Source organism: Sapajus apella, unplaced genomic scaffold, assembly GCF_009761245.1.
Source record: "Sapajus apella isolate SASKATOON/1434 unplaced genomic scaffold, GSC_monkey_1.0 scaffold90, whole genome shotgun sequence".
NCBI classification, from domain to species: domain Eukaryota; kingdom Metazoa; phylum Chordata; class Mammalia; order Primates; family Cebidae; genus Sapajus; species Sapajus apella.
Window position 1 is genome coordinate 3,470,023 of NW_022437030.1, and position 17,654 is coordinate 3,487,676.

At 54.4% G+C, this 17,654-nt stretch overlaps 1 protein-coding gene across 24 annotated transcripts in view; it reads left to right on the forward strand.

Annotated features, from left to right (window-relative positions):
* Window positions 1-17,654, forward strand: part of ADCY7 (adenylate cyclase 7) — a 71,775-nt gene that overhangs the window by 32,611 nt on the left and 21,510 nt on the right. For 22 of the 24 annotated variants that reach the window (XM_032255670.1, XM_032255678.1, XM_032255675.1 and 19 more), the window contains 5 exons: window positions 11,143-11,593; window positions 14,007-14,210; window positions 15,042-15,203; window positions 15,978-16,127; window positions 16,634-16,782. In XM_032255670.1, the coding sequence (XP_032111561.1) occupies window positions 11,423-11,593; window positions 14,007-14,210; window positions 15,042-15,203; window positions 15,978-16,127; window positions 16,634-16,782 (836 nt within the window). In that variant the 5' untranslated portion in view covers window positions 11,143-11,422. Of the gene's footprint in view, window positions 1-4,540; window positions 5,252-11,142; window positions 11,594-14,006; window positions 14,211-15,041; window positions 15,204-15,977; window positions 16,128-16,633; window positions 16,783-17,654 lie in introns of those variants that run through there. The other 2 variants (XM_032255676.1, XM_032255674.1) reach the window with 2 other exon arrangements.

The window sequence follows — 17,654 nt, forward strand, 5'->3', positions numbered from 1 at the left end:
TATGTTACCCAAGCTGGGCTCAAACTCCTGGGCTCATGTGATCCGCCTGCCTCAGCCTCCCAAGTAGCTGGGACTATCGGTGCAACCCATTGTGCCTGGCTACCATGGTAGTTTTAATTTTTGTTTCTTTCATTATGAGTGTGGTCAGCTTCCTTCCAAATGCTGTGGGGTTTTTTGTTTTGTATTGTTTTGTTTTGTTTTGAGACAGAGTCTCACTCTGTCACCCGGGTTAGTGTACATGTGTGATCTCGGCTCACTGCAACCTCTGCCTTCCAGGTTCAAGTGATTCTCTTACCCCAGCCTCCCACGTAGCTGGGATTACAAGCATGCACTTTCACACTTGGCTACTTTTTGTATTTTTTAGTAGAGATGGGGTTTTGCCATGTTGCCCAGGCTGGTCTCAAACTCCTGGCCTCATGTGATCTGCCTGACTCAGCCTTCCAAAGTGCTGGGATTACAGGTGTGAGCCACCACACCTGGCCTTTCAAATGTTCAAGAGTCATTTGGATTGGCTTTTCTGTAAACTTTCTCTTTCTGGTCTGCTCCCATTTTTCTATTGGGTTATTGGTCTTTTTCTTTTTTATTTCTGGGAGCTCTTTACATACGAAGGAGATTACCTCCTTGTGATATGAGTCACAAATGTTTCCCTAATCTGTCGTGTGTCTTTTGATTGTGCTTTTGGTAGTTTTTACTTTGCATATTTTGTTTTTTCATGTAACTGAATTTGTCTTTTTTTTTTTTATGGCTTTTGGGTTTTGTATCAGGATAAAAAGGCCATATTCACTACAGCATCATATGATAATTCTTCCATAGTTTCTTGCTGTCTTTGGAAATCATCCTGATATAAGTTGTGAATCCAGCTTGCTTGCTCTTTTGGGCCATGCTGCCTTTCTAAACAGAATACTAGCAGCCTAGGAGTTAAGACGTAAATGCACATCCTTCCTGCCCCTCCAGGAGAGCAGTTAGTCTGGGTTACATCTGTCCATGGGTCTATGAAATAGATCTCTTTTTTTTTTTTTTTTTTTGAGACAGAGTCTCACTCTGTCGCCAGGCACCAGGCTGGAGTGCAGTGGCACAATCTCGGCTCACTGCAACCTCTGCCACTCCGGTTCAAGCAATTCTCCTGCCTCAGCCTCCCAGGTAGCTGAGACTACAGGCGCATGCCACCACGCCCAGCTAATTTTTGTATTTTTAGTAGAGATGGGGTTTCACCATGTTGGCCAGGATGGTCTCCATGTCTTGACCTCGCGATCTGCCTGCCTCCACCTCCCAAAGTACTGGGATTACAGGCTTGAGCCACTGTGCCCGGGCAAGTCAAGTCAGGTGTTTCTTTTGAGGCAAAGCCTTACTCTGTTTTCCAGGCTGGAGTGCAGTCGCATGATCCCATCTCACTGTACCCTCTGCCTCCTGGGTTCAAGTGATTCTCATACCTCAGCTTCCTGAGTAGCTGGGACTACAGGCGCATGCCATCATGTCTGGCTAATTTTTGTATTTTTAGTAGACATGGGGTTTCACCATGTTGGCAAGGCTGGTCTCGAACTCCTGGCCTCAAATGATTCACCTGCCTTGGCCTCCCAAAGTACTGGGATTACAGGTGTGAGCCACTGCACCAGGCCTATCCAGCTCTTCTTGTGCCTCCCAGCCCCATTCATGCCTTGCTGTCACTGCTGGAGCCCCTGTCAGGGTGGGGGCCTAGGCAATGGGCAAAGTCAGCCAGCAGCCTCTTGTCCTGCTGTCCCAGGCAGGATGAGCACCACGTGAGGTCCCCCATGGCCAGCTGGACTTCCCCTTTCTGTTCTTCCTTATCAAGGGAAAAGAGATCAGAAATCTGTTAAACGTGGGTGTGAAAGTGTTTCCCTTTTGAAGGGAGAGGCTAGTGAGGGCAGTGCTTAAAGAAATGAATCACTAATGGAATTTCAGGCAACAGTGAGGAAGAAGTAGGGCTCTTCCTGGGGCCGGGCGCGGTGGCTCACGCCTGTAATCCCAGCACTTTGGGAGGCCGAGGCGGGTGGATCACGAGGTCAAGAGCTTGAGACCATCCTGGTCAACATGGTGAAACCCCGTCTCTACTAAAAATACAAAAAATTAGCTGGGCATGGTGGCGCGTGCCTGTGATCCCAGCTACTCAGGAGGCTGAGGCAGGAGAATTGCCCGAACCCAGGAGGCGGAGGTTGCGGTGAGCTGAGATCGCGCCATTGCACTCCAGCCTGGGTAACGAGCGAAACTCCGTCTCAAAAAAAAAAAAAAAAAAAAAAAAAAAAAGTAGGGCTATCTTCTTTTAGAAGGGGGTGGCTGGTTGATTGGTTAGTCAATTGATAAACACTGTTGCCTGAACACCCACTGTGTGCAGAGCCCTAGCAGATACACTGGTGAGGGCAGCGCTAAGGATTCTACCTTCTGGGAGCTCATTTCCTGAGCAGAATTTCCTCTTGGTACCTGGCCTGGCGCACAGAAGGCACTAGTGCACAGAAACAACATCTGCTGAAGGAATGCATGGATGAACTCCTCCCGGGGAGCATCTAAGTAGCATTAGAATGGGCATGAGACATAGTGAACCTGGATGCAGCACCCTGGCAGCTGGAGCCTTGGAGGTGCATTTTAAAGGAGAGATTGATCAGAGTAACGCTTAGCCAAAGGAATGAAGGGAAGAGGAGGATTTCAAGAACAAAGGACACTATTTTTTCTTTTTTTGTGTGTATCTCTGGCAGTTTTTGGCATCAAGATGATGCTGGCCTCAGAATGAGTTATGAAGGAGTCCCTCCTCCTCAGTTGTTTTGAATAGTTTCTGCAGGAATGGTACCAGCTCTTCTTTGTACGTCTGGTAGAATTCGGCTATGAATCCATCAGGTCCTGGGCTTGTATTAGTTGATAGGTTATTTATTACTGATTCAGTTTAGAGCTTGTTATTGGTTTGTTCAGGGAATCAGTTTCTTTCTGGTTCAGTCATGGGAGGATTATGTGTCCAGGAATTTATCCATCTCTTCTAGGTTTTCTAGTTTTTGTGTGTAGAGGTGTTTGTGTTTCTGATGGTTGTTTTTTATTTCTGTGGGGTCATTAGTAATATTCCTTCAGTCATTTCTCATTATGTTTATTTGGACCTTCTCTCTTTTCTTCTTTATTAGTTTAGCTAGTGGCCTGTTTTATTAATTTTGTTTTTCAAAAAAACAACTGGATTCATTGATCTTTTGAATTTTTGTGTGTGTCTTGATTTTCTTCGGTTCAGCTCTGATTTCTGTCATTTCTCGTCTTCTGATAGACTTGGGGTTGACTTGTTCTTGCTTCTCTAGTTCTTTCAGTTGTGAAGTTAGGTTGTTAATTTCAGATCTTTCTAACTTTTTCATGTGGGCATTTAGTGCTACAAATTTCCCACTTAACACTGCCTTAGCTGTGTTCCAAAGAATCAAAGAACATCTTTCTACCCATCCCTAGAAGTGGCCCTCTGGGGCCAGGTGAGAACATCAGCCTTTTCCTTCAGTTTTTCTCCAGTCTCTTATCCTTTTCATTTACTGATTCAGCCTCCAACCCCAGCCCACCCCACCTAGGCCAGAGCTGGCCTCAGAGGTCTGACATAGCCCCTCGTTTGCAAGAAGGGAAGGAAGCTGAGGTGCAGGTCAGGCAAGAGACTTGTTCAGGGTCACAGAGCAGGTTGGTGTCTAAGCTGGGACTGGAATGCAGGTTTCTGGTCCCCAAGACTGGTCAGCAGCGTGTGCCCTGGGAGTGGAAGCCAGTCAGCCTGGGGGTGCTCAGGGGCTGTGGAGGGGTGCAGGGCAGGCTGGGGGCTCATGCCACTGGGGAACTTCAGCCTTTGCCCCTGCTGGGCAGCTTTGCAGGCTGTCATCAGGAGATGCAGTGGGGCGCCTGGGTGGGGGCCTGCCCGCCCTGCACCTGCCTCTCCCTCGACCCCGTGGTTGGGCTGTAACCCTGCAGGGCTTCCTCAGCCCTGGGCACTGGGCCTGGCTTCTTGACCATTTGCCCATTTGTCCTGCGAGCTTGGCCTGTTGGACATCCACACCTGTGCAGACAACTTGGTTATCAGCAACCCAGTTTACTGATGAGGAAACTGAGGCCAGAGTGTGCAGACGACTGCCACTCACAGGCCATTGGTAGCAGAGCTGGGATTGGGTGCAGGCCTCCTCCCAGAGGCTGAGCTTAGCTGGGAGAGGTGTGCTGTGGCGGGTAAGGCAGGTGCGGCAGGGGCCTCCCAATCTTGAGGGAGGTGCTTTCTTCATCTGCCCTCATCCTTGGGCGTGGCGCCCCCCTCCCTCACCCACACCACTCTGCCTGCTTCCCCACCCTGGGTCTGGCACAGGATTCTGGCTGGCTAACCTACTTGGCCATTCACGTCACAGGCATTTGCCAGGACCAGCCATAGGACACACATGCAGATCCCATCACGACAGTTTGGCGAAGCAGGGGCTGGGATGATGGACACACATTGGGAAGGCCTCTTTAGGGGAGGTGCCTGGGAGAGCAGGGCATGGGGGCCACAAGGCTCTGGGCATAGGGAGGGTCTGGGGAAGGCTGGGCTTGGGGGTGGGACCTTGAATACAGCAACACTGAATCCCTGGGTCCCAGGAGGTTTCCTGGGAAGCCTGGGATCCCCTTTGGGTCAGGCCTGCGCTGGGCAGAGCAGCTGCTGGAGGGAGCTTCATGGAGCTCAGGGTCTCCCAAGGGAGATGGCATTAACATGAGACTCCCTTGGCAAATGAAAAATCTGCCTGAGACCCAGCCCACCAGGGGAGCCGAGAGCCAGCAGGCCTGGGGGTCAAGACAGAACGTGCAGGATTTTGTCTGCAGCTGCATTGTGTCCCAGACAGGGTGTGGGCCCAAGGGCCTGAGCGGGGCCTCTTCCCTGCAGGCCTCCATGCCCCTCCCACTCCAAGGCCCCCACTTCCCTTTTTTGAGGCCACTAGGGCCTCAAGGCAGCCCCGAGCCTGCCGAGGCTTGGCTGGAGGAAGCCAGTCTGTGGTTTCTGCCAGCACTGGCCGGGTGAGGAAGTGTGTGTCCTGTCTGCGCCTGTGAAAGCTGGGGGTTTCTAGAACATACTCCCCACAAGGCTGTGGTTGTGCTGGGGACACTGCCTGATCAGCTGGAGTGGGGAAGGATTTCCTGAGCACCCTGGAACAGTTACAGTATCGAGTCCTAGCCTCCCGTGTCCAGCAGCTCTTCTTGCTGGAGAACCTGGACCAGCCGGCCAGTATTTGGTGAGGAGACCACAGTCCTGCCTCAGTTTCAGGGAAGGGATAAGAGGGTATGTGTGGGGTTGCTCAGAGGGCTTCCTGGAGGAGGCGGCCCTCCTGGAGATTACTGACGTGACCTTGCTCCTGCAAGGCAGAGGGAAGTAACTTGATGGAGTCCCCTGCACTCCCCACCTCTTGGTCATAGCTCTGTTCTGGGCCTTGTTTGTGGGGAAGAGGTTGGTATTTTGGGATATTATGTAATTTCTGGATGCCAGCCCCGTGAGGGTGATACAGACCCCAGATAGCTTTTTTTTTCCCCCAGACAAGGTCCTGCTCTGTTACCCATGCTGGAGTGCAGTGGCATGATCATAGCTCAATGTAGCCTTGACTTCCTGGATTCAAACAATTCTCTTGCCTCACCCTGTCAAGTAGCTTGGACTACAGGTGCATACCACCAAGCCTGGCTAATTAAAAACAAAACAAAACAAAGCAACTTTTGTAGAGACGGGGTCTCATTGTGTTGCCCAGGCTGGTCTCAAACTCCTTAGCTCAAGCGATCCTCCCGCCTTGGCCTCCCAAAGTGCTGTGTGACCATGGGCAAGTGACGGAACCTCTCTATGCCTCTGTTTCCACATCCGTGGAATGGGGGCAGCAGTCACAGCCACAAGGCAGGTGTGCAGACTGAAAGGGCTCACGGCTCCGCCTGCAGGAGGAGCACCTAGGTTCTTTTACTGCTGTGTCCCAGCACCTGAGTCTGCCCTGGGGAGCCTGGAGCCCATCGAGATTGCCTGTCGGGGGTGAGGTTGATTCCTCTGGGGTTTGCCCACAATTCGTATGCCTCTGGGCTCCCCACCTCCCCAAATGGGAGAGTCTCTGGAGACCCCTGGAGAGATGTGGGAGCTCCTGCCTGTCCCCTAGCTTCCTGCAGCCCTGGGTGCCTGGCTTCCCCACTGCCGCACAGCCTGGCTGGGCCTGGGCTGTGGAGCCTGGAACGTGTGATGGAGGGATGAGCGGGGCTGTCCCTTCCTGGGCCCAGCTCTTTTCTGCAGGACTGGCTGTGTCTGCAGGGGCGCATGTCACCTCTGTGCTGACTGGTACCCTCCCACTTGACTTGGAACCCGTTGAGGGGCCGTGGCTGCTTCCCAGACACAACAGCCTAGGCCCAGAAGCCCCATGTGGACTTTGGGACTCTTGGTTGCTAGTGACAGAAGCTCAAACTGGCTGAAGCTGAAAGGGGCCTTGGTTGTCCTGTGTGGTTAAATGTCTGGAGGTTGCGTAAGCTTCAGGCTCAGCTGGCTCCAGTGGCTCTAGTGGGTGTTGCCAGGCTCGTGTCTCGTGCCAGTTCTCCATGTTGGTGTCATTTTCAGGCGGACTCTTTCCTTGTGGTGGCTCAGGTGTCTGCTGGCAGTGCCAGGCCACCGACAAAAGAGAACGCCTCCTTCCCTGGGTCAGCAGAAGTCCGAAAAGAGCCCTCACTTCCCAGGCCTGTGGTACTGGGGCTTGGGAGGGACTTTGCTGATTGGCCACACCGGGGTCATGTGGCCCCTGAGCCAGGGTACTGAGGATCAGGAGAGGGGACATTGCGCAGCAGAAGCATGAAACACCCTCCCTGCATCTGGACCCCTCCCCCATGGTGGAGTCCCCTCCTCTTTAAAATGGGGCTGCTCACCCTGCTCTACCACTGGGGTGGTCGTGAGGTGAGAACAAGTGAGGGACCCTGGGACTGCAGGCTCCTCAGGAAGTGGGGACTTGACCTGCCCAAGGGCATAGCTCTGCTCTTGTTGGCTTTGGAATTCAGACAGGACCCGTGGGGTGTGGGTCAGAGAGTAACAGAGAGGCAGGGCTTGCCTTGAGCTAAGGGAGGACTCAGGGCCAGAAAAAGTACCCAGTGATGGAGGAGACTGCCCTGACAGGTGGTGAGCTGCCCGTCACGGAGGTGTGCAAGCTAACAGCGGGGTCATTTGTTAGCAAGCAGGTGTGCGAGCCAACGGCAGAGTCATTCAATCCAGGGGACCCTGGATTGGATGCATCTCAGACATCTCAGACATGGCAGAAGCAGATTGGATGCATCTAAGACAAGGCAGAAGGGTTCCTTCATCCAGGGCCTTGTGGGGAGGCCCTCCCCGTTGCCAACTAAGTCAAGGGCAGGTGGAAGAACTGGTGATTGGACAGGGGGCCTTGAAAACTTCCCAGGCAGGGGGTGCTTCTGGGTCTGGCTTTGGGGCGGTAGCTCCTAGGGAGGAGCTGGCCTGGGGACATGCCACTGGTGGTGGGTTCCTGGGGCCCGTCTGGAGATGTGATCAGTGAGGTCATTCCTCCCAGGCCTGACGCTACCCGGCTTGTTCCAGGAGCGGGCCAAGGTCCCTGGATGGGCCAAAGTCCTTGTGCCCATGCTGTCTACTGTTTACCTGCCCCTGCCTGCCATTGCCCAGGAAGTGGCCTAATGAGATCCTTGAGAGGCATGTCTGCCAGGCCTGGGTCCCCACGGGCCCTTGGGACCCTCTCAGCTGGGTTCCTCCCTCTCCTTGTGGTGGCCCAGCCTGGCTTTGTGTGCCTGGAGTGGGTGTATCCACACACTCTCACACTTGCACTTGCATGCTTGTGTCTGGCCGCCTCAGCTCTGGTGTGGGGACTTTGCCCGGGGGACGGAGCAGCCGTGGGGAGTGGCCTCAGCCCTCTGGTGTTTGGAGCTTCTCAACCTGGCCGTCCTGGTGCACTGGTGTTTGGCCTCAGGCCGGGGGCAGGCGAGGTTGCTGTTTGTGTGCTGTGGCATCTGGCTCAGTCTCCCAGGATGTCAGGTAGGGAGTCTGGGCTGTGGAGTGCTGGTTTGGGAGCTGGCAGACCCGGGTTTGAATCCCAGCCCATCCACCCACCAGCTCCAGCTGTGTGATCTTAGGCAATCACTCTGCCACTCTGGGCTCAGTTCTGCATCTGTGAAACGGTGGTGCCACCTTGACCTTTACTTGTTGTGAAGATGAGAGTGAATGTGTGTGCAGGTGCCGGGGTGACAGGAGCTGCTGCTGCTATTACTGCAAAGGGCTATTTTGGGGTGAGGGGAGGCTGAATTGGATGCATCTCAGGCAGGGACCTTATCTTGTTGGGCAAACCCCACAGCACAGGTTTGGATGTATATGGTTAGCACACAACACATGCCTTTTGTGGAATATAGACTGATTAGTTTACATTTAGAGGTTGTAAACTAGTGAGTTGCAATCACTGAAAAATTTGAAATAGCCGCCAACATTAAAAAATCATTATTTCATGTAGAAACCAGATTTGTAGTTTGAACACTTTGACAGCTCTGGGCCAGACCCCTGAAGTGTTGAACAGGTGCCAAGGCCTGTAGACACCTGCCCAGGCACTAAAGGAGCCACGGCCCCGCAACAAATGGCCCCATCCTCCTCCCCCAAATATGTGGTTTTTCCATTTTGCCCCTGGTGTGTGGTGATGGAATAGGAACTTCCAGGGGAAATAGAGCCTGAGGTGGCTTCTGGAATTGAGGTGGCCCCAGGGATCTAATAGTAGCGGGCGCTGGTTGTGGGGGCTTCCTTTAGACTTGGGGACCTTGGATATTCTGCTTTTTTGCCTTTGGGGCTGGGGGCTTGCCTGGCCACCTTCCCTGTGCTGGACCAGCTGTCCTTTGAAGCTTCCACTGGTGGCTGGCCATTTGTGCCCTGTGACTGCCCTGAGCCATCCTGTGTCTCACAGCCTCCCTGCCCTCTGCCCTCTGCCTCTGGCCATGTCCTGATTCGAATCCAAGGCAGGCCTGGAGGACACTGGGCGCCTGGACTCTTGGTCCAGGGTTGCCCCCTTCACACAGGTTCCTGCTGGAAATATGGCAGCTGTCCCCAAGTCCTTATTGCTGTGTGAGGGATTGCACATTTTTGGTAATTTTCCTTCCTTTGGAGACTGATGGGCATCTCTGGGGAGAAAAAGCCCAGCCTAGCACACAGGACGTGTAGAGGCTGGCAGGCGTAGGTGTGGCTCACAAGTCTTTTTGGAATAGATGAATGTGCTAATGAATGAATGGTGCTGGGGAAAAAAGGAGCCCACATGGGCTGAGCATGGCAAGCCTGGGGTCAGCTCACAGTTTTGTCACAAAGGGGCCTCTATTTCCCTCTCTGAGACTCAGCTTCCTTTTCTGTGGAGCAAGGCTTGCAGATATCCGAAATTGGCATCAGTGGACTCTTTTAAGAAAACAAGATCTTTGCCAGATACAGTGGCACATGCCTGTAATCTTAACACTTTGGGAGGCCAAGGAGGGTAGATCACTTGAGCCTAGGAGTTTAAGAGCAGCCTGGGCAACATGGTGAAACCCCATCTCTACAAAAAAATACATGGCCCACTGCAGCCTCGGCCGCCCTGGGCTAAGGCAATCCTCCTACCTCAGCCTCCTGTTATTGCTGCAAAGCTACACAGGAGGCTGAGGTGAGAGGGTTGCCTGAGCCCAGGGAGGCTGAGGCTGCAGCAGGCCATGACTGCACCACTTCACTCCAGCCTGGGTGACAGAGTGAAACCCCATTAAAAAAAGAAAAGAAAAGAAAAAATGCTGTTTTATGTGGAGCTTCTGCAACAGATGCAGGGGCTGCTGTGGTTGAAAAGGGGTGTCGGGGCCTGAGCCTGTGCCCCTCTGCCTTCCCTTCCCATTGGGGCCCTGAGGCATGTCCCCAAATCCCAGAGCTCCCAGGATCACAGCTTGGAACCCTCTGGGCCTGGAGATGTGAGACTCACTAGAAAATGAAGTGAATGTGGTGTCTGTACCAGGACCATGGGGACAGAGCAGAGCCTGGAGACAGATCTCAACTGTGTGGTCACCTGATTTATGACAGAGGTGGCTCCACTGAAATTCAGTTAGGAAAGGATGGCTAGTTCACTGAACAGTGCTGGGATAGTTCAATATCCATGTGGAAAAAAGAAATGAACCTTGATCCCTACCTCACACCATACCCAGAGTGAATTGAGATGGATCAGAGACCTTTGTGTGAAAGCAAAAAGTGAAATGTGCCGAGCAGAGCTGGCCTGTAGAAGTTTCTGTGATAACACACATGCTCTGTGTATCTGTGCTGGCCAGTACAGCAGCCACCGGTCACACGTGGCTGTTGAGTATTTCTTTTCTTTTTTTGCGACAGTCTTGCTCTGTTGCCCAGGCTGAGTGCAATGGCACAATCTCAGCTCACTGCAACCTCTGCCTCCCGAGTTTGAGCCATACTCCTGCCTCAGCCTCCCGAGTAGCTGGGATTACAGGCACATGCCACCACGTCCAGCTAATTTTTATATTTTTAGTGGAGACAGGATTTTACCATGTTGGTCAGGCTGGTCTTGAACTTCTGATCTCAGGTAATCTGCCTTTCTCAGCCTCCCAAAGTGCTGGGATTAGAGGCATGAGCTACCATACCTGGTATTTGAAATGTGGCTAGTGTGACCAAGGGACTGAGTTTCTAATTTTATTTTAAATTAGTTTGAATTTACTTTAAAATAATGGCCGGGCATGGTGGCTCTTGCCTGTAATCCCAGCACTTTGGGAGGCTGAGGCAGGAGGATTGCTTGAGCCCAGGACTTCAAAACCAGCCTGGGCAGCAAGGGGAAACTCTACCACTACAAAGCAAAATTTAAAAATTAGCTTGGGGTGTGGTGGTGCACACCTGTATTCCCAGCTACTCAAGAGGCCGAGGTGGGAGAATCACTTGAGGCTAGGAGTTTGAGGCTGCAGTGAGCTATGATCGTCCCACTGCACTCCAGCCTGGGCAACAGAGTGAGAACCTACCTTGAAAAAGAGAACAGCCACATGCGGCTAGTGGCTACTGTCTTGGACAGTGCAGTTCTAGAAGACACAGGGAACTAGCTTTATGACAACAGGGCATAAAAGTTAGGGTAGGGTTAAGATGGATAAATCGGATGCGAAGCTGTGATGCCTGGGCCCCGCTCTCCCTGATGCCAGCCCTCCCCTGACTCTGCCCATTAGGTCAAGTTCTGGTCTCCGCAGAGTAACCGTGTGTGGAGTCAGCCCAGTTTGGATGCACAGGAGGATGCCAGCAGCACAGTGAGCGAGGCCTGGCACCGGAGCTGTGCAGACCTCTCATTGGCCATGGAGCAGCAGGCCCAGGGGCCCCCTCCCCAGCCCCACTTGCCGGCCTTGGAGAGGCCAGAGGCATAGGCCCACAGGGAGGCTTTTGGCAGACAGATGCCCTCCAGGCCCTGGGGCCTCCTTAACAGCCAGTGGACACGTTTGCTGACGGTGGAGAATGCCGGCCAAGGGCCGATACTTCCTCAACGAGGGTGAGGAGGGCCCTGACCAAGATGCGCTCTACGAGAAGTACCGGCTCACCAGCCAGCACGGGCCGCTGCTGCTCACGCTCCTGCTGGTGGCCGTCATCGCCTGCCTGGCCCTCATTATCATCGCCTTCAGCCACGGGGTGAGTAAACGCAGCCCCTGGGCTTCATGTCTCAGCCCTGACCTTGGGCAAGCTGTTATCTTCTCTTAGCCTCAGTTTCCTCTTCTGTAAATGCTGTGTCTTTTTTTTTTTTTTTTTGAGACAGAGACTCACTCTGTCTCCCAGGCTGGAGGGCAGTGGCGTGATCTTGGCTCATTGCAACCTCCATCTCCTGGGCTCAAGCAATTCTCCTGCCTCAGCCTCCTGAGTAGCTGAGATTACAGGCATGTGCCACCATGCCTGGCTAATTTCGTATTTTAGTAGAGACGGGGTTTTACCATGTTGGCCAAGCTGGTCTCAAACTCCTGACCTCAAGTAATCCACTTGCCTTGGCTTCTCGAAGTGCTGGGATTACAGGCGTGAGCCACCACGCCTGGCCAATGCTATGTCTTTTACAGCATATTTAGACTGGTAGAAGACAGGTTTCTAATTAAAAAATATATATATTTTTTTGAGACTGGGTCTTGCTCTGTTGCTTAGGTTGGTTTTGAACTCCTGGTGCAAGTAATCCTCCTGGCTCATCTTCCTGAGTAGCTGGGATTACAAGCATGCACGACCATGCCCAGCCTCTCTAAGTTTAATTCAATTTTGAAGTCTGAAGTGGTTTTAGATGTTACATTAAATTGTCTGAATAAATTATTCTAATTTTTCTCCATGATGAAATTTGATTCTACTGAAGACCTGGAGTCACGGATGGCCTGTGTATTACTACCCTCACTTCCCATACCCATGCAGACATCATTAATCAATCCCTACACTCCATACTGAGCCTGGCTACATTCTCAGAATCCTCTTTTTATTTTATATTTTTTGTAGAGACATGGCCTCACTATGCTGCCCAGGCTGGTCTTGAACTCCTGGCCTCAAGCGATCCTCCTGCCTTGGCCTCCCAAAGCATTGAGATTATAGGCACGAGCCACTGCACCTGGCCTCAGGGTTTTGCTCTTGTTGCCCAGGCTGGAGTGCAATGATACGATCTCGGCTCACCGCAACCTCCACTTTGGGGTTCAAGCAGTTCTCCTGACTCAGCCTCCTAAGTAGCTGGGATTATAGACATGCTAGGCTATTTTTTTTTTTGTTGTTTTGTTTTTAGTAGAGATGGGATTTTACCATGTTGGTCAGGTGAAACTATGCTAATTGTTTGTGTTTTTAGTAGAGATGGGGTTTGACCATGTTGGTCAGGCCGGTTTTGAACTCTCAATCTCAAGTGATCTCCCTGCCTCAGCCTCCCAAAGTGCTGGGATTACAGGAATCTGCCACTGTGCTGGGCCTCTTCAGAATCATTCCAACACAGCTCTCCAGGCTGACACCATTCATGTCGTCTCTGGCCCAGGCATTCGCCTTGGTACAGCCACTAACTGTGTTCAGCTATTGAGCATTTAAAAAGTGGGGAATAGACTGAGGAACTGCATTTTCTTTGATGGAGTTTCACTCTTGTTGCCCAGACAGGAGAGCAATGGCGTGATCTTGGCTCACTGCAGCCTCCTCCTCCTGGGTTCAAGTGATTCTCCTGCTTTAGCCTCCAGAGTAGCTGGGATTACAGGCACCTACCACCACGCCCGGCTAATTTTTGTATTTTTGGTAACAATGAGGTTTCTCCATGTTGGCCAGGCTGGTCTCAAATTCCTGATCTCAGGTGATCCACCTGCCTCAGCCTCCCAAAGCGCTGCACTTATAGGCATGAGCCACCATGCCCAGCCCATTTTCTTTATAATTGATGTAAATTTGATTAGCAGAGATCTGGAAGAATACTCAGAAACTTCAGGGTGTTTATGTGTGTTAAGTGGCCAGGACAGTGGCTGCTCTGCCAGTGCTGCCTGGACCCACATGGCTACCAACCACAGGGCACTTGCTACTGTGTGCCAGCCCCACAGTCAGGCCTCTGCCCCCACAGACTTCCTGGATGCTGTGCCCGTCCCATCCCACTCTGTGCCGCTGCCCCAGCTTCTCCCCTGTGGGATGCCTTTTCCTGGAATCCCTCAGCAGCCTCTGCTCACTCGCTGAGGGCCAGGCCTGTGTCCCCTTTGGATGATTTTCTGAGACTGTGCCTGTGAGCAAGTCCCACCCTGTGCTCATGGTGTCACCTGTGGCTGCGCACAGAGCACCGTGGGAACCCAGAGAGGAGGCAGAGGCGGATGGAAACTGATGGCGTCGCCGGTGGGGCTGTGGGCAATGCTCGGGCTCCCGAGGAGACAGGAAGTGGGTGGTTGAGGCAGCTTTGGCAGAGGTGACAAAGAAAGGACTGAAGGTGAGCGGGAACCACGTGTGGGAGGGTGCAGCCACACCCTCCGTGTGGATGAAGCTGTAAGTGAGGCAGCCAGCCCGGCAGGCTTTCTGGAGGAGGTGGCGCTGCCCGGGGAAAGCTAAGGTGTTTCTGTCTGTTTGCTCTGCCCAGGACCCCTCCAGACACCAGGCCGTTCTGGGCACGGCGTTCCTGGTGCTGGCAGTGTTTTTGGCCCTCTCTGTGCTGGTGTATGTCGAGTGTCTCCTGCGGCGCTGGCTCAGGGCCTTGGCGTTGCTCACCTGGGCCTGCCTGATGGTCCTGGGCTACGTGCTGGTGTTCGACGCGTGGACGAAGGCGGCCTGTTCGTGGGAGCAGGTAACGCGGGGACTCTGGACTCCCTGACGGCTGCATCCTCAGCAGCTCCCACCCTGCGGTTGGGCGCTGCCGCGGGCCCTTCCTGCCCCACGTGCTTGGCTGTATGTCTAGGATGGGCCTGGTCTGGTTTTGTCCCTGAGTTCTCTGCACTGACAGGGCTGAGAAGAGGGAACATTCCCTTGGATGTCAGGCTGCAGCACTTGCGGGGCCTTTTCTCAACCAGCTCAACCTGCAGGCTTGAGCTTCACTGGCCTGGCCGGGGTCACCAGCCCAGTCCTGGACAGTCACTGTCACCAAGCGGTGGCACACTCTGACCAGTGGGCCTGGGTCCTGTGACAGCTCCTGGGGCTGGGGCAGGCTGGGATGAGGCCCAAGGAAACTATGGGGACTGAAGGGGAGGGAGGGGGCACCACTCCCAGAGGGGTAGATGCAGGGCCGGTCAGTGGGGGCGACGGGAGGGCAGGTGGGGCCGCACTGCTGGAGGCAGCTGGTGAGAGGGAGCCCCAGCCTCCTGGTGATCACCATTCCTGCCCAGAGAGCCATGTGGGAAGGGCACCAGGTGGGGGCCCCTGGATCACATGGACCATGGAGCCTCCCACCTGGGGTGGCCACAGGCAGTGGATCTGCACAGGAGACCATGAACCACGTGGCTGGGCCCATCCCAGAAACACATTCTGGCTTTTCTTGTTCCCTTGTATGTCTGCCCACATGGCGGGGTGAGGGGCCGCCCTGAGGACACTCACTGGGTGTGCTGGTGTGGGGCAGGCTTCCGGGGGCTGCAGGGCTCGGGCGGCACGTCGGGGCACTGGGCTCACGAGGCTGCGTCCACAGGTGCCCTTCTTCCTGTTCATCGTCTTCGTGGTGTACACGCTGCTGCCCTTCAGCATGCGGGGGGCTGTGGCCGTGGGGGCCATCTCCACCGCCTCCCACCTCCTGGTGCTCTCCACTCTGATGGGAGGCTTCACGACGCCCAGCATCCAGGTGGGGCTACAGGTGAGGGATGGGCCAAAGCCTCTGGGGAGGGGGTTGTGGTCTGGGTCTAAGGGCAGATGGGGGCCCCCTCTGGGTGAGTTGGACCCATAGGTCCCAGAGCCGTGTTTGCAGACAGCCCGCTTCCGGGCTGGGCCCTCTCCAAGTCTGCTCCAAAGCTGGGCTCCCAGGGGTGGCTCTGGCCTCCAGCTTCGTTTTGCTGGCCTAGGGCTCCCGTGTGGCTCAGCCCTCAGGGTCCTGACCTCAGGCCCTCCCCTCTGGTTCAGGGGCACTGTTGTGGGGTGAGTCCCGTTCCCAAGGTTTCTCTCAGTCCCTGTCCTGACAGAGCTGGGGGAGTTTCCCAGGACACTGCCTTTTGTCTTTGTGTTGAATGAGTAAACCTTTTGTTCATAATTATTGGGGGTTTAGAGATACGTTTTCCTCCTGATCATGCCTGGGGTCCTTTCTGGGCAGAGGCTGAACCTCTGCACAGCCAGCTGGGCGCTGTGCCCTCTGGGACTACCCTTAGCACGCATACCCCTCTGGCCCTGGGCTCTGTGAGGTGGTCTGTTCTGCTTCCCTGGGCATCCTTGTCTTGCGGTCCTAGTGACTCACTAGGAGACTAACCCCTGTCTGGACCTCAGTTTCCCTGTCTGCCCCAGGAAGACTGCCATCCTCAGTGGGTTGGGGGTCAGGAAATGGGAAGGGAACAGTACCATCACGAGTCTGCCTAGGGGTCTGGTGTCCTGGGAGGGCATGGGCCAGGCCACATCTGACCCCAGCCGTGCCCACCCACAGCTGCTGGCCAACGTGATCATCTTCCTATGCGGGAACCTGACTGGTGCCTTCCACAAGAACCAGATGCAGGATGCGTCCCGGGACCTCTTCACCTACACTGTGAAGTGCATCCAGATCCGCCGGAAGCTGCGCATTGAGAAGCGCCAGCAGGTGGGACGCGGCCCCCACTCCTCACCCTACGCACCCCTGCCCTCTTCCTTTTTCTGTTGGACATGAGACGTTCGTGGCGCCATGTACGAGAGGTGCATGGCCAGACACCCATGCAGCTCTCACCTCGGTCAGTCCTGGGCTCCAGCCGGGTAACCAGAGCCTGTAACTCTTGACTCTGCCTTCCTCTGTGTGGTTTCAGTCCTGGGCAGGCCGTCCCCAGGTGGTGGCAGAGAAGGCCATAATGGCTCCAGGCTGCCCACCCATTGCTTAGCCTCCCCAGCTGAAAGAGCCCTTTCTCACTCAGCCTGAGTCCTGGGGGCTGCTGGGGACATGGGAGGTGGATGCCCAGCTGGGTTGGCGGAGGACCGGAGCAGAGATGGGGGCATTGTGGGCAGAGCAGGCAGGTGGGCAGGGAGGACAGGGGCCAGGTAGACCAGGTCTGGGCCCTGATGCCGCCCTGCCTGTCCCCCACCGGTCCACCCTCTGGTCTGCCTGCCTGCCCCCAGGAGAACCTGCTGCTGTCGGTGCTCCCGGCCCACATCTCCATGGGCATGAAGCTGGCCATCATCGAGCGACTCAAGGAGCATGGCGACCGCCGCTGTGTGCCGGACAACAACTTCCACAGCCTCTACGTCAAGCGGCACCAGAACGTCAGGTGGGCGGCGAGCCGTGTGGACAGTATCTCCTGGGGGCTGAGCTCACCGCCCTATCTGGAGGCTCAGACCCCTGCCCAGGCATCCCTGCTCCAGGCAGCCTCCCACCCTATCTGGAGGCTCAGCCCCTTGCCCACGTAGGAATTGGGAGAGGGCCCTGTGGTCCCAGGTCAATCCAGGGCCCTTCCTGGGCCTCAGAATCCGTACCTGTTTCTGAAGGGGTAGGATCAGATCAGGGCTCTTAGGACTCGTTGGTTTTGGGGAAGATGTAGCAGCCCCCGAAACTGCCAAACTGTGTGAGTAAACATAGCTTTTTGAAGGAAGGGGTCCTTGCAGATGGTTCTCAAGGGGGCACAGGACCCCCAGAAGGAGGCAAAGCCCCCTGCCTTGGTGCCGAAGAATGCCCCAGTTCTGACACCTGTCCTTGGCTGATTCACAGGGAGCCACAGTTTTACTTGAATGCACTGACCTGAGTTTGTCAAGTATAGATGTGGGTACTGGGTGCTGTTGAGTGTAGATGTGGGTCCTGGGAGACCCCCTGGTCCTCTGCCTGTAGTGCCAGCATTATATCCAAGGCTGGCCCACTGCCTTTTCTCTGGACTGTGCATGGTCCATGAGCTCAGGACTTTGGAGCAGGGACATGGCGCAGATTCCAGCTCCTGGCTTCTTAGCAAGTCTCAGTGTCCCAGAGCTTCAGTTTGCACGTCTGTAGAGTGGCAGTTCTGCAAGAGCTGTATGAGCACTGGATGCCTGTAAAGCGCTGGGCATGGAGGTTGTGTTGAGAGAGCACAGAGCCACCTCTCTTCAGGGATTTCTGAAGTCTGTGCTATGGCGAACATTGGATGGGCAAGAGGAATGCTCTGTGACAGCTGAA